At 46.0% G+C, this 15,702-nt stretch overlaps 1 protein-coding gene across 5 annotated transcripts in view; it reads right to left on the reverse strand.

Moving 5' to 3' along the window:
• LOC102688018 (dynein axonemal heavy chain 8) overlaps window positions 1-15,702 on the reverse strand; it is an 87,120-nt gene that overhangs the window by 4,260 nt on the left and 67,158 nt on the right. For all 5 annotated transcript variants that reach the window (XM_069199178.1, XM_069199179.1, XM_069199180.1 and 2 more), the window contains 23 exons: window positions 15,427-15,591; window positions 15,093-15,319; window positions 14,471-14,589; window positions 13,316-13,419; window positions 12,630-12,806; window positions 11,504-11,671; window positions 9,508-9,723; window positions 9,139-9,276; window positions 8,027-8,154; window positions 6,477-6,648; window positions 5,591-5,746; window positions 5,312-5,467; window positions 4,815-4,997; window positions 4,083-4,188; window positions 3,531-3,783; window positions 2,604-2,794; window positions 2,079-2,200; window positions 1,710-1,828; window positions 1,329-1,531; window positions 1,099-1,172; window positions 561-713; window positions 321-476; window positions 55-171 (listed from right to left, as the gene is read on the reverse strand). In XM_069199178.1, the coding sequence (XP_069055279.1) occupies window positions 55-171; window positions 321-476; window positions 561-713; window positions 1,099-1,172; window positions 1,329-1,531; window positions 1,710-1,828; window positions 2,079-2,200; window positions 2,604-2,794; window positions 3,531-3,783; window positions 4,083-4,188; window positions 4,815-4,997; window positions 5,312-5,467; window positions 5,591-5,746; window positions 6,477-6,648; window positions 8,027-8,154; window positions 9,139-9,276; window positions 9,508-9,723; window positions 11,504-11,671; window positions 12,630-12,806; window positions 13,316-13,419; window positions 14,471-14,589; window positions 15,093-15,319; window positions 15,427-15,591 (3,603 nt within the window). The remainder of the gene's footprint in view (window positions 1-54; window positions 172-320; window positions 477-560; window positions 714-1,098; window positions 1,173-1,328; window positions 1,532-1,709; window positions 1,829-2,078; window positions 2,201-2,603; window positions 2,795-3,530; window positions 3,784-4,082; window positions 4,189-4,814; window positions 4,998-5,311; window positions 5,468-5,590; window positions 5,747-6,476; window positions 6,649-8,026; window positions 8,155-9,138; window positions 9,277-9,507; window positions 9,724-11,503; window positions 11,672-12,629; window positions 12,807-13,315; window positions 13,420-14,470; window positions 14,590-15,092; window positions 15,320-15,426; window positions 15,592-15,702) is intronic.

Raw genomic sequence — 15,702 nt, forward strand, 5'->3', positions numbered from 1 at the left:
AGCACAAGAACAGTGCAGGATGACACAGTGACCTGTAGCTGTTAGTCGGCTTACTTTCTTGGCGCTGCATTCATCCAGGTGGTTCTGCACGAACTGCACGCTGGCTGTGAAGTCTGCGGAATTGAACTCGTAGGGAATGTTCCAACCCAGGGGGCCAAATTTACGACGCTCCTGCATGAGAGGAACAAAGGCAGCGCTGTGGCCTTTCAGCTGGCCCGCTCACTAGGAGTCATGACGCACAGTGCTGTGAACAGTGATAGTAAATAAGGAGCTCCCAGTCTGCACCGCTCCCCTGTGTCTACTGGGTGGAGCTCTGTTACCTGTACCACAGTGTGCAGGAAGGCCACGTTGTACAGCATGGGCTTCCACATGGGCAGGTTGCTGACGTCCAGCTGGTCCTGGCTGATTCCCGAGAAGGTGCGCTTCAGGCCGGCACGCACGCCCTGAGGGGGCTCGTTCGTGAACTTGATGGATGACTGGAACACAAACGGGGAACGATGCAAGACAGCCCGGGCAGGGGTGAGGACGCCCCCCAGTGCGGCGCGCGGACACGGGCGGACCTGCAGCAGCGTGATGGAGAAGCGCTCGTGGGCCTCGGTGGTGATCCACACTCGGAAGCCCTCGTTCATGGACTCCACAGTGGTGATGGTCTCCAGCAGCTCGTCCATGAACTCCAAGCCCAAGTGGCAGTTCTGCAGCAAAACCCAGCCGCCCTGCACACACACACAGGACGGGCTGTCAGAGCTGCTCTTGAAAGCACACCGATTTAACATTCAACCGGAACACCCAGTACCAGACAGTAACCATACAGCTAATGGGTTAAAGTGTCACTGACTCATTATAAAAGGTAGTTCTATATCTCCTGGATAAAAGAATAGAGGTATTTCTATAAATAGAATTGCTTTTAACTTACTTCATGGATAGCGTTTAAATATTGAGAAATCAACTTTTTGTCAAGGTACAGCAAAGTTCACATTTTGAGACACTGATAATGGGTAACAATACAATGTTAGTGTTTCTTCACTTTTACCATCCAGAACAGCACGAAGTGTCAACACGGAGCATCTGAGAGCAGGGGGCAGTCGGAGCAGCACTCACCTGCTGCATCGACATCTGGATGAGCCTCCTGGCGTGCACCTCCTGCCCCTGTCCCATTGAGATAGCCCGACACTCTGGAAACGAGCACAGGTCCAGTCAGAATCACCCCTGCCCACGAGCCCCATCAGACAACACCCGGGTGTCCGAGTGCGACCCTTCAGCCACACGTAGGTTCTGAGCCTCCCAGCAGAAACGGTGTAAGCGTGTAAGATCTTGCAGGCTGATCTCACCCAGCCGCAGCCTCTTGGCCAGGGCATCTATCTGGTTGGTAGGGTCGGAGCCCATGGACAGGAAGCAGATGATTGGTGTGCGCATGTCGCTCTCCTCCCAGGTCTTCTCTAGGCTGAGGATGACTGGCTCTGCAAACCGTAGGCCCATCGAGTCTGCGATGTATTTCCTGGCCTGAGTCAGGGTGCGGTCTGGACACCACGATCTGCCATTGGGACACACATCTTTCTAGTCTTGAACAATACACTGTATTTAATTACATATCAATGACGCCTAGGGCACAGTATACTAAATATTTTTAATTATGACGGTGTCTCAGTCCTCCTTGTTCAAAGATGGGAGAAGAGAACTCTGTGTGAGCTGGAGTGTATCTAGGCTCTCACCGGACCAGTAGCAGCCTGTGGAAAGTGTCCAGAGAATCATTGTATCCATCAGGAATCACCCCCTCCTCTGGAGCATCCATGTCAAACCACACTTTCCAGCCCTTCTCATTCCGAGACACCTGCACATGCAATGACAGGACTTCTGTTAATGTACAAACAGCTATGAGTATGGCTCTTCGGTGTCAAAACAGTGCATCCACCAGTGGGAGATCAATTCACAGTCTACCTACAGTTCACTCAATTACAGTTCTGGTGCTCTATTGAAAGGGATGAGTAGAGAAACACATTTTGAGCTGTATAATACAGAAAAGACAGATGTGCAATTACAGGGCTAATGCACAGATGTGTCGGCTACTCTAGAGACCCGACCTGGTTCATGATCTCGCTGAACTGGGACAGCTTGCTGAGCTCCACCAGGTTCAGCCAGGTCATGTCCAGAATCCAGCGGAAGGGCTTTGCAGGACAGGCCTTCAGGTCCAGGGCGGCTCCCCCTTCACAGACACAGAGCACATATCGGCACACTGGGGCACTGGATATGGCCCTGTGGGGTACTAGCCTCACTTAACTGCCTGGAGTAAAAGTGTGATTTTCTGAGACGTTCCATGCATATTAATCAGGAAATCAGGTTTCTAGTTTGAAAAATGGAAGTTGCAACTTCAATATTTTAAACAAAAATACTGGAGTGTTCTCGGTCACCCATATGATCATATTATTGAACAAAATATAAAACAACAACACTGACATACACATGCCTCAGTGTGACGTTAAAAATCAGTTAGCATGTTTCCATCTGCATTTCCTCTAGACCTGGCTGCAGAAAACCAGTACATGATCAGCTATCTTGATAACAACAATCCCCTCTGTTCTGCAGATTCGTTGGCTTGTGATCTGTACCTTTGATGAGGGTCTGAAACTCATTGTGTTTGACTTTGCCTTTCTGCATGTCTATCTTGAGGGCCAGCAGCATAGTGAAGATGAACTTGTGGTTCTCATACAGCCCCCTGACGCTGTACCTGAACACCTCAAACGTCAGGTAGTCAATGATGTTACTGATGCGCTTCTGTGCCAGAGGGGATTTCTCAGATCTGCAGAACAGCAACACACACTTCTTACAGGATGGCAGCAGCTTCAGCTTCTGCTTCAGTAACTATATACAGTTCTGTATGTACAATATATGAGTAATGATAAAGTGTGAAGCCATCTCAAAATATTAGATACATTTCTAAAAGTTAAATATGACAGTGTTCTACTTCACTATCTAAATTATGACTACTGCAAAATTCAGTTCAGAATAAGCAAATCAAGCTGGTGTCCTAGTCTGTGTGCTGAGAGGATGGGGTGCAGAAACAGGCAGGTGTGTCAGGCTGCTGTCCCAGTCTGTGTGCTGAGAGGATGGGGTGCAGAAACAGGCAGGTGTGTCAGGCTGCTGTCCCAGTCTGTGTGCTGAGAGGAGGGAATGCAGAAACAGGCAGGTGTGTCAAGCTGCTGTCCCAGTCTGTGTGCTGAGAGGAGGGAGTGCAGAAACAGGCAGGTGTGTCAAGCTGCTGTCCCAGTCTGTGTGCTGAGAGGATGGGGTGCAGAAACAGGCAGGTGTGTCAGGCTGCTGTCCCAGTCTGTGTGCTGAGAGGAGGGAGTGCAGAAACAGGCAGGTGTGTCAAGCTGCTGTCCCAGTCTGTGTACTGAGAGGAGGGAGTGCAGAAACAGGCAGGTGTGTCAAGCTGCTGTCCCAATCTGTGTACTGAGAGGAAGGAGTGCAGAAACAGGCAGGTATGTCAGGCTGATGTCCCAGTCTGTGTGCTGGGAAGAGAGGCAGTTCAGTACTTGGCCATGGAGATATCAAAGATCTTGAGGAACTGGGCCAGGGAGGTCTGGTACATGACGTTGACCATGCTCATCTCAGTGATGAGGAAGTACAGGATGCTTCCACGGGAGGCAGCAGGGCGGTATTCCTCCTGCGCAGTGTTGATCTTCACCTCCGTTTCTGCTGCCACATGCAGCTTCTCGCTCACCTCCCCTGCTGTCTGCTTTGTAGTGCTCAGGATCCCGATCATGGACTCATCATCCACCAGGGAACCTCAACACAGAGCACACAGCACCATCTCAGGGCTCTCCCAGCACAACACCGCTCACTCTACAGCAGAGCAAATTCTACCCTGTAGAAGCCCTAATCACAGCTCTGAGGCACAACTACATACCAAAAAGAATGCAGCGAGAGAAATTACTGAAGAACTAAAGTGACACCATTAAGAGGCTCCCAGTTAACTCCCATCCGAGGACAAACAACTCCTCAGGGAGATTTTAGAAAAACAGAGCGTGTGTCTCATGAGCGGAATCGCTGTGTTTATGAAGCAGGGGAGGGCAGTGGCAGGATACCCTTGGTGGTGCTGAGCTTGTACAGTAGGTTGTCCTCCAGCTCCTTCATCTTCCTCTTGTTGGCGGTGACGTCCTCCATGAGCTTCACGCGTTCTGCCTCCAGCTCCTGCAACACAGCACTCCCAGACGTTACTCAAGAAGCAGGCCTGTACTGAAGATGGAAGAGGGGAGGCGGTTTTTTCTTGTAATGTTCATGGAAGGGTCAACTTGATAAAAGTTCAACCAATCTTAAATTGTAGAAAGGCACAGGAAACTGCAATAAATCATGGCGACAGGAGGTTTCCAATAATGAAATAAGGCAACGATGAAGCTGAAAAAGAAATTACAATATAATATGAGTGACAGCAAATGAAGCAATACGAAAATGGGTGTATCTATGTCAAAGCAGCCGAACCTTCCAGCATGCGAGCAGACAGAAAACAGCAGGGAAGTCCTGTTTGCACGCTGCTGGAGGGCATATGAGTACAGTGCACCAGAGGGGCTGTTCAAGTGACACTCGTAAACAAGCCATCAAAGTTCGCCATTTCCATTCTCAATGGGGACAGAATGCAATGCAAAGGGCTATAATGTATCATGTCAAATGCTTCAGAGCTGTAGCCTGTTCCAACAAGACTGTAAAACTATCTCATCAAACCCCCCACCCTTATCGAAAGCCATCTTGGTTTTCTCTTGAAATGCATATGGCTCTGACATTAAGGAGAACGTGGCTGCCCGGCCCGAGGGGTGCCTTACATATTTTTCCGTCAGGATGACTCTGCCCAGCAGCTGGTTTTCCAGGCCCTTCATGGTGACAGTGAAGTCTATGATGGAGGTCTTGGCACTGATCTCTGGAGTGTACGCTGGATTCGGCAGCTTAGTGGTGATGTAGAGCCTGAAGCCATCCATTATATCTGTCTCTTTATCTCCCACTTTCACCTGCAGTCACAGAACCAGAGACTTTTCTACTGGGTTTAATCCTAAAAGCCAACATGTTACTCTGTACGCTGTACTTAATCACTATAGTGCTCCATTTTCTAAGCCATCGTGCATTTTCACACTAAGCATAGAAATTCACACTAAGGTCAAATCAAGACTCAAATAGACACGAATACTTGGAGTGTTCATAATTTTAACATGAAAAATAAAAGAGGAGCAAAATGAGCTGTTATAAACATAAATCATTAGAAGGACTCATTTACATATACGTTTCCTGTGAAGTCCTGTCAGCTTGCTATGGAAGAGTCTCTCACCTTGTAAGTGGAGCCTGACTTGATGTAGTTCTTCTCCAGCACGTTGTCCAGCGCGGGGTCCAGCTCCTCCCGCACATCCTCAATCAGTAACGGCCGTCCTAGAGACAGGCTGTCCTCCAGGTGTGTGCGGAAGAACTTGTGGTTCAGAGAGGTTACCTGGAGGGGAAAGGCCACCTAGTGAATCACTTCCCACCCTGGACCCCTGGACCCCTTTCACTGAGGAACAGACCCCGAAGAGTGAGGTTTTACTAGAGGTACAGCAGAGTGCCGACAGCCCACCTGTAGCTCGTTGTTCTGCTCTTTCTTCTTGATCCAGCTCTTGCCCTGTGTCTGAGGGTCAATGAGAAGTGGGAAGCGGGTGGCCTTTGTCACAATGATGCCATTCTGAACAGAAAGGTCGTCCCCTGGCAAGCCCTGCAGATTCCATTCACTAATCTGGAAAAGGGCAGAATTTGTCATCAGATACCACTGCTCTCGTGTCATCTGTAAGACATCCTTCATCCATCCTTCATCCATCCATATCACCCTGCAACTCACAACTGGCAACCCACTGAAGCTCAGCAGGTGTGAGCCTGGTCAGTACCTGGATGGGAGACCTCCTGGGAAAAACTAAGGTTGCTGCTGGAAGAGGTGTTAGTGGGGCCAGCAGGGGGCGCGCACCCTGTGGTCCATGTGGGTCCTAATGCCCCAGTATAGAGTTGGGGACACTATGCTGTAAACAGCCGCCGTCCTTCGGATGAGACTTAAAACCGAGGTCCTGACTCTCTGTGGTCAAAAATCCCAGGGCGTTTCTCGAAAAGAGTAGGGGTGTAACCCCGGTGTCCTGGCCAAATTTCCCGTTGGCCTTTACCAGTCATGGCCTCCTAATAATCCCCCTCTATGAATTGGCTACATTACTCTGCTCTCCTCCCCACTGAGAGCTGGTGTGTGGTGAGCGTTCTGGTGTACTATGGCTGCCGTCGCATCATCCAGGTGGGGCTGCACATTGGTGGTGGTGGAGGGGAGTCCCCATTACCTGTAAAGCGCTTTGAGTGGAGTGTCCAGAAAAGCGCTATATAAGTGTAAGCAATTATTATTATCTAATGACATATCCTTCCCTCGCCCACGCTAGTTAAACTGACAGTGGGCCGAGAGTGCTGGCAGGCTCTCAGTGCAGCAGATGTACCGTGGCGGGGTCCACCAGCATGGAGATGAGGTTGAGATTTTCCGTGAAGGGGATCTTGCGTCTACGCAGCTCCACCTCCCAGATTTCCTTCAGTAGCATGTTGCGGAAGTTCTGGTTGAAGGGGCCACAGTAGGACAGGAATCCTGTGAGCTGCAGCACATCTCCCACCAGCCTACAGACAGAGGGATTAGGTTCACCAGAACGTAAGTATTTACCTGTTCGGAAGAGGATTAAATACTCTGTTAGACTTCAGACCTGAAAAGTCCTTTATATAAAAGTCAAGGCCATAACACATGACCACATAATACAGCTCCTAGTAAAGGTATTCACCCCCTTCCATTGATATCCCATTTGGTTGAATTACAAATCCTATGTACACATTTTCCAAATCACAAATTACAGCTGCAAGTCATTTTGATTATGTCTCTAGCTAGGATGGCGCGATTCCCGCTCATTCGTCTTTGCAGAGTTGCTCTAGCGCCGTCAAGCTGACTGAAGATTGTTAACGAACATCTGAAATCTTGCCTCCGACTTACTATTCATTATTTACTATTTAATTTTCTATTGATTTATATACCATTCATTATTTACTAGTCAGGACTTTGACTGGGTCACTCAGGGACAATCACTTTCCTATTCTAAAGCCACTCCACTCTAGCTTTGCATCATTAACCTGCTGAAAGGTGTACTTTTGTTCCAGGTTTAGGTCTGAAGCAGGCTTTCCTCTATGTTTAGCAAGTCCTCTGCTCCATTTATGTTACCCTTAGTCTTGACAAGCTTTTCCATCCCTGCTGATGAGAAGCAGAGCTATAACATCGCCCTGTCACCACCATGCTTTTCTTTGTAGAGTGACCTTATTGTTGACTCATAACAACAAAAGTCAAGTTATAAACAAGAGAAGACCATTCAGCCCCTCTCTCTACAGCTGACAGCTCTTTTATCTTCATGGGTGAATCGTTACTTGAAATTTGCTATCTGACTGAGGAACCTTAAAGAGAAACTTGTATGTATTCTGAAATCACACAAAACCGCAATGGTCATGGTTTATTGTGCACAGAGGACATTACACTAATTGTGAGACTTGAAAAAGTAATCACGTGCACCCACACTAACCTAGGTTTGCAAGGTGTGAAAACGTATGCATTCGACATGTCTTAGTTTGGGTTTTTTCTTTTCAGTTTTCCCTTCACTGGAATGGGGTGAATACTTCTGCACAGCAGCCTTATATACAGTAGTAACACCAATATTAATCTGTCTCCTCTCCAACTTCGTTATTAGGAAATTTTAGAAAGAAATTTGTCATACTGACCCTTGGTTAATGGATTCAATTTGATCATTTTTTGTCAGGTAAACATGATTAGTCTATTACTGATATTTGTGAAACATTTTTTTACTTAATGCAATTTCTTTTGAACTATAAAAACTATTTTCTTTTTACGTTAACAGTTTCTTTTATTAGAATTGCCTATAAGCATACAAAGTACTTGTTATTTGGTGTGCTAATGTGTGCAGAACACTATGCTCCCTTTTGAATTGTCAGAAACACCTGCCTGTTGATCTGGGCTTTAAATTCTTTGCTCTGCTCGGTCCAGCGTATTTTCTCTCCACTCAGGCCATCAATCAGGGCAGAGGCTGCCTGCATCTTCCTTCGGCAAGTCTCAGCATCATTCAGCAAGTCCTACACAGAAACCAATCGCTCTCCAGTCTGAAAACACTCCACCAGTGTAAATAGCAGTTTTTCCTGTGATCATGCCCATGCGCACTCTGCTTAATCTCAGGAGGTGGAAAAAAAACACTTTCAGTCTGGCATTTTATGATTATTTTGACAGTTTGCAACAATTCTCAACCCTGGTCCTGGGGGACCTCTATGTCTTCCAGACAAGTTATTAAATTAATATTAATTAATTAAAAGTTAATAATAGACTAATTCATTCATAGTTTTTTTTAATTATTATTTGGGGTCTATTTTTGAATGTGCTTTCAGATCTTAAAATGTCAAATTGGACTGGTACCAATTTCTGAATTCCAGGATGCCATATTCCAGGTATGTTAACTAAAATGACCAATTTCACCACTGGAAAAAGGAAAGGAAGCTCATTGTGGGAGTGTCTGATTGTCATCCCCACCTGTGTCTGTTTGCCTGTTAAGATCACCTGTTAAGAACTGTTTAGTCAGGTTAAAAGGTAAATAAGGTGGGGGGGGAAGGCTGTCTTAAACTCCAGGTTTTGAGGCTTCAAGCAGCAGTCATCCGTTCTAGTGATGCTCTGCTGCAGGAGTGACACTCCTTAGAACAACAGAACTGTAGTTTGTGTCTGGCCATGGCTGAGAAGCCAGTGGGGTGGAGCTGTCATCTGTGAGAATATGACTGAATCCCCCTAAAAGGTAAGCTTGATGTGGGGTATTTTTGATAATCAGGACTGTGTGCAGAAGCAAGTGGTTCAATTAAAGTAATTGATTAGCCTGCGGATTTGGAGCTCAACTGGAATGTAATCCAGCAGATGCAGTAGGCTGCCAGGACCAAGGATGGGAACCACTTTTTTATGACCTGTTGGACTGGGGCACAAATCAGACGCAATACAGATTGATTGCTGAAGTGATAATGAAATAGATCTCTGCTTGTTTGCCTCCTCTCCACACACTACTGAGCGAGAGTGAGCCTCACCATCTTCTCCTTCATAGCTGCATCAAACTTGGCCTGCACTTTGTCCAGCTCAGCCTGCTTGTCGTCCAGCTGGGCCTGCGCCTCGTTCAGCTCTGCATTGGCCACAGCCAGACGGCCCTCCTGCACGACCAGGTTAGCCTGCGGGACACAGCACACTTGCACATCAGGACCCCTGGGGCAGGTCAGGACAGACACACGGGGATTATTTCTGGATGAAAGCCTGAACTGGCTCATGTTTCAGAGGCATATGAAAATCAAAGAGAGAGAGTGAATCTATACAGTATATTGTAAAGATAAAGTGATTCCACATACTGGTTTGGAACAGGCAGAAAGAAGGGATTGCTAGTGGGGCGGCAGGGGAAGGTTTACCTTGAGGGGCAGCACCTCCTTGTTGATTCCAAAGAAGATGGCCATGGCCTGGGTCCAGGCCAGCAGACCGGCCACATTACCACACACCTTCTTGGCATTCTCAAGAGTGTAGTCCTCCATGAGGAAATACGGCTGCAGCAGCTCCACCATCTCCTCGTTGATGGTGTCCTTGGGGAACTGCTGGAGGGACTGCATGAACCCGCTGGCACTCATTAGCTGAGGAAGCCAGACAGACACAGACAATAACTTAGCTGTCCCAAGGCGTGTAAACTCACAGAACTGGTTACAGGTAACCTTGGTTCTCTGAGACATACTGTTTCCATTATAGACAGCTCAACCTTCCCCACTTTAACCCCCTTGTGGTGGAGACTGAAGTCCAAATGAGTCTGCGTGATGTATGGTGACTGGGTTTCCCAGACAAGCTATATCACTGTAGGGTTAATGACCAGACCAACCTTTTCTTACCAGGGGTGCGTAGTGAGGAACACAGCGTCCTTGGAAGTTCCAAATAGTATAGTACTGTATTTCAGGGAAGTAAGGTTACCTACTGTAAGTAACCAGTAGCTTCCTTTTCACTAGCAGGTGTTACCATTACCAAACAGGTGTAGATCGTAAGGGAATTTGCCACACTGTCTGGAAGATGAACCACTGTCACCCAGGCACTCATCACCAAGGACGCCCTGACCTTCCCAGCACTTTCAGAGGAGGCAGGGAAAGCGGAGTTGTGGATAACAGATGACGCCCAGGAGGCAGCTCAAGAATTTGTGAGTTTCAGATTCCAGTAACTTAGAAAAGTAAGCAGGGACGACCACACTGCGACATGGGAGATCTCCTGCATGGACTACCCACGAAACTGCCCAGGAAGTCGCAGTGCTACCGGTCAAGTCTCCAGTGACCCTTGTAGTTGGATTTGAATCCAGTAGTTGTACAGTAGCTTCAACAATCACACATGAACATAAACAGCTTGGACAAACTATATTCCTGATGCTGAGTGACATAGCTCTCAAACAACAGATCTATCACAAGCAGGGAGGCCTAATGTATCCTAGAGCACAGGAAGGGCTTTCAGTTTGTCTAACTCTATTAGCAGATGTAATTGAGAAGAGAAAACAACTCTTTGCAAGGAAAGATACTTAAAAAAGCAACACGCAAAAGCTCAAATGGGCGTATCATGAGGCCTGTCAAAACCATGTTAAACATCCTTTGCAAGACAGGGAGGCTCAGTCTATGCACTCCATGGATGAACTATTCAGGCAGGAAATGAGAAGCCGTGGACAAAGAGTCATTTTTAGCAACATTGAAAAGCATCTGGAGAAAATGAGAGAAAATAACATACTATATCATAAGCAAATTTTAGACACCAGTCTTCGAAGATCTGTATGCCGATGATCTACAGGAAATGTGGGGAAAAAAGAGCTTTGGCATTGACAAATTCCTCCATGATCTTGTCAGACAGTCTGGGAAGATCTAGGAGTAAATGTTCTGCTACACTTGCATTTAAAATGAGAGTGGTTTCAGGCCATTGAATGCACCTCCTGAACATAACATGAGCTGCTTATTCCCAACAAGAGTTGTGGGAACCCGAAGCCCTGGAAATCTTGGAAACATGGGAAACGAGGCGAGACTACACCCTGGAAGGTTAGCCTAGGATGGAATTAACTCGGATCATATTAGAAAATCCATCTTAAACTTCTCCGGTCCAGAACAACTACATGGCTATTAATAAGTATTTCACTGAATTTTCTCAAACTGCTGTTTTCATTCATAAAGCTATTTCATGCAGATTATTTGTTACATGCTTCTTTGCTCTTTTTAGGCGTGATGTTTTCAGAGTTGTGCTACTGGTTTGAACAATGTCCAGCACCCAGTATTTCATTTGTCTCACTTTGTGAAACCCATTGAGCCCCACAATCAGAAAGGTTTCAGTGAAGAGGTGTAGAGGCGTTCTGGTGGGGTTCTTGGCCACAGTGACCCTTTGGCCTCAGCACACACTAACCTTGAGGGCCTCGCCCCAGGAGGGCTTGATGCAGGGCCGCTCTGGGTCCTGGGTGACAGCTTCCAGCCTTTTTTGGAACAGAAGGAGGCAGCAGTCCATGATTCGCATAATAAGATGTGGTGGCTTGGCCAGCTTCCGCACAGTAGCAATGTCTGCTGGTTTAATAGTCTGTCGGAAAAATAAAATGCATCAATTATATTCTTGCTCAAAGTGCGGCTCCTGTGCTGTTATTTAATAGTAATAAACTAAATATAAATACATTAAAAAACCAGAAAAAGAAGTCTGTAACAGTCAAGAGGACAGTCTTTTTTCAAATTTAACTGTTGCACAGATGTAAGTGTACAAGACTGCCTGACCATACTGGACTGTAATACAGGGACACTTTTGAGAGGTCAAAGAAATACATAGCAAAACACATGACACTTCATGTTAGGAATGGCACAGACCTCAGGAACACTATGACAAAACGTAAGAAGGATTACAAGTGAGAGGGGGCTACTTGGTCCACATATCTCAATCTGGTAGATAGTGGCTAATTGATTCCCGGACCTCACCCTGCTGTTTCTTGAAAGAAACCAGGTGGGTATTAACAGTATCACTGTGCAGCTTGATATGTACTCTCACAACACTTTGTGTAAAGCAGCCCCTCCTGTTCTCAGTGTTAAATGCACTTCCACACAGTATCCATTGACTGTATGTCTTCTTGGTTGTGGTTCACGGTTAATTATAAGGAATCTTATGACAACATTATTTTTTTTCATAAGATTCTTTACAAAAAATCAGTTTGACCAATTGCAGTCCTTAAGCACTCAAGGAAATGCATGTTCAATTAAAATTAAAAATCTAACGTATGAAAATGCTACCCCTCATTAAAATACTTTTTTAATTAATTGATTCCTTATGACCAGAAACCAATTTGGCACATCGTATTAGCAAAGAGCATTACTCTGCAGCCCCTCTTCAGAGTGTTTCTTACTTACAACTCAATGGGCTGACCAACCTGCTGAGAGATCACCCTTCATGATTGTTTTATCCCTCTGTATTATAACAGACATACATCAAGATTTCATAAACAGAGCTGAAATAGCCACCACACTCACGGAAGAATCTGCGTCTCCATACTTACATTTAAGGCAGCTTCTGCATCCTCTAAGGCAGGCTTGGCAGCTTCCAGTTTCACTTCTGCAACTGCCTTTTCTTTTCCAATCCCCTCCACGATTTTCTGCGCCTTGTCTTTCACCACCTGCACCTCATTCTTCACCTTGGCGGCAGCCTCTGCGCTCACGGTCACTTCGGCCAACACCTGGAAGAGCAGAGGCCGAGAGCTGAGAGGGAGAGGAACGCCAGCCTCAGGCCCGCTCAGAAGACAAGTCTTCTGTAACTGCAAGTACAGCAGTACTTGGCCAGCACGTAAGGGAACAGCAGCAATGTCCCCTAGAATCCACTTTGACTTTATTCAAACAAGCCAGCCTTTATTTAGGAAGGGAAGACAACTGAGAATCTTATTTTATAAACTGAATAAAACACAGTAAGAATTTTTCACCCCACTGTCAAAAATACAGTATGGATACCATATGTATTATTGGAACTGAATATGCACCCATCGTCAGAATGCAGGGCACTTCACTCTGTCAATATCTACACATACTGTAGGTAAAGTAGTTCAGGTAGGTAGCTCACACCTGAAGAAGGCTCCATGGCCGAAATGTTGTGTTTTCTTTCTTCTTTTTTTCAGCATGGAATAAACCTATTACTTGTTCTACTGTAGGTAAATACTAAGCAAAGGGTTTGATAAGGAGAGTCACTGTGTACCTTATCTGCCTTCACAGATGCCACAGCCAGCTCCTTCTCCTTCACAGCGAGCTCTTTGGACAGGTTGACTACAGACTTACTGGCTTCCATCAGCTTAGACAGACCTGCCGAAGGAAAACACCCATACAGCTCATTCAGTGTCTCAGGCATCCTGCCTTTAATGAGTACAGTCATACAAGACACGACTCTCCTGCAGGAGTGAAAAATGAAATCTCAGCCTGATAAGATTGGAGGACGTACATTACTATAGTTCTCTACACGTGAATATAGAGTGTATGTCAGAACAACCCAATGTTATTTATTCAAAAACATCATAATATGCTCCACTACCTTTCACTGTTTCACTTTCCCTAATCTGGTCTTAATCTACTCTAATTAAACTCCCAGTGGATCAAATTTGGCCCAATATACAGACTTAACCTTTAGTCTGTAGACACTCAGACACAGCAGGCATTGGGGAGGTTTAATTTCCCTGTCCGAGTATAAAAGACTTTACGGAACCTTTATTCTTTAGAATAAACTGGTATAATCTATCTTGAGATTTGATTGTTGCATTAATTATTGCAAATAACTGGCAGATCCTGTCTGACCCGAGGTTGGGACTGAAAGTGGGTCAACAGATTGGACACAGCAACTATTGATGTATTCTGGTTGCCCAATTTGTATGACCCAGATTTTGCGGCTCCTTGCAAATAAATGCTACCATGTCTCACCTGAGACTTTACTGTTCTTATCCCCTGGGAGCAGACACTCTCTGTCTGTTTTGGTGCTCTTTCACAGTGAGAGACATCCGCTCACTGCAGGTGCTGCTGATCTCTCTATCATGTGTAGAATGTGAACTGACATTTATTTTGTTAACCACTCCCTTCAGCAGTCTGAGCTGATTTCATCACTCCAGATACCTCTGCTGCATAACGCTACCAAACAGGCTAGATGGGCCGAATAGCTTCCTGTCAGTTGTTAACTGTTAAATTGTTCAACTAGTAAATTGTGGATGCGTTCACTGCTGGGGCAGCCTTGACCAAAGTACTTCACTTAGACTGCTCCAGTCAGTAACCAGGTACAATCATTAAAAGTATATGTGAAATAATTAATAATATTATTTCTTGGTCCTGGAGAAGCACGACAGGTGAAGGAGCAGCTCCTGGGTCTCACCTGTGTTCATCCGCTCTGCCAGCTCGTTGATGTAAGCATGCTTTTCAGAGTACACAGCTTTGTAGCCATTGATGAAAGACAGGTAAGACTTTGGAGTGACATGTGTTCGACGCCGAAACCTAAAATAACAAGTACTTGATTTCTATCTAGGATTGAATCCACTACAGCATTTATAAAATACTACATTGTTTACTAATTTAAGAAGTTTAACAGACATCAACCATCCATCTTCTCATCCATCAGCCATCTACGTTTGAGGGTTGTGGGTTAACTAATATAATCAAGTAAAAACATAGTTTCACAAGTTCAGCCATTGCTATCTAATTCCTGCTTAAAGATATGTAAGATAAATATGTTAGCTGGTTGAAACAGAAATGGTCCGGCTGGTTAGACCAATCTGATAATACACTCTCTGCTTGGTTTTCTTACAATTCATACTGTACTGTATATTGAGGGATGCTGAGGGACAGCAGAAACTAGCAAGTGTTGGCAGGTTCTTGACTGCTGCACACCCTGAAGCTGGAAAGGAAACGGGCAGGCGATACTGGGCCAGCGATTCAGACCCACGCCTCTGTGACCGAGGCAATGCGTATGTTTCGAGGGGGAGCTGAGGTGTGTGTACCTCTGGAAGTAGCTCTCACAGGTGGAGGACACCTTGTCATGGTAGACCCCCATCGTCTGCACCACCTGGGCCTTCACCTCAGAGGAGCAGACCATGTGGAACTCCGACAGGAAGTACTGGGACACGGCCACAAGAGCCTCCTTGGGCCAGGGAGTGAACCAGTCCATGGTGCAGCCTGAAATCAGCCCAGGGAACTTCAGAGACCGTGTGCGAAACTTCTCACCAACCTAGAGCAGGGAAGCAGCAAGAATAGTGTTATTTGGATTTCAAAATAGTAGAATCCCTGAAGAGCTGGAATATTAATGGATTTCAGGCACTCTGGACTCTGTCTCACCGGAGAGAAGCACAAAACCACGTGCAGGTTCCTTCGGGCTCGAGAGATGAAATACTCGTAGAGGTTGTCAAATGTGGGAGGATGGCGGGGCAACTCCTTCTTCATCACTGAGATCAGCCCTTGAGTGATCTCGTCCAGCTCATCACGGGCAAACAGGTTGGACACCTGCAGAGGTGAGGCTTTAGCTTCATCAAAAAATGCCCAAAATTCATCACAGTGATTTGTCAAACTATGAAAAGGTTTTAATTTAAACTACGGATTTCAGTCTGTTTTGTT

This window comes from Lepisosteus oculatus, chromosome 2, assembly GCF_040954835.1.
Source record: "Lepisosteus oculatus isolate fLepOcu1 chromosome 2, fLepOcu1.hap2, whole genome shotgun sequence".
NCBI classification, from domain to species: domain Eukaryota; kingdom Metazoa; phylum Chordata; class Actinopteri; order Semionotiformes; family Lepisosteidae; genus Lepisosteus; species Lepisosteus oculatus.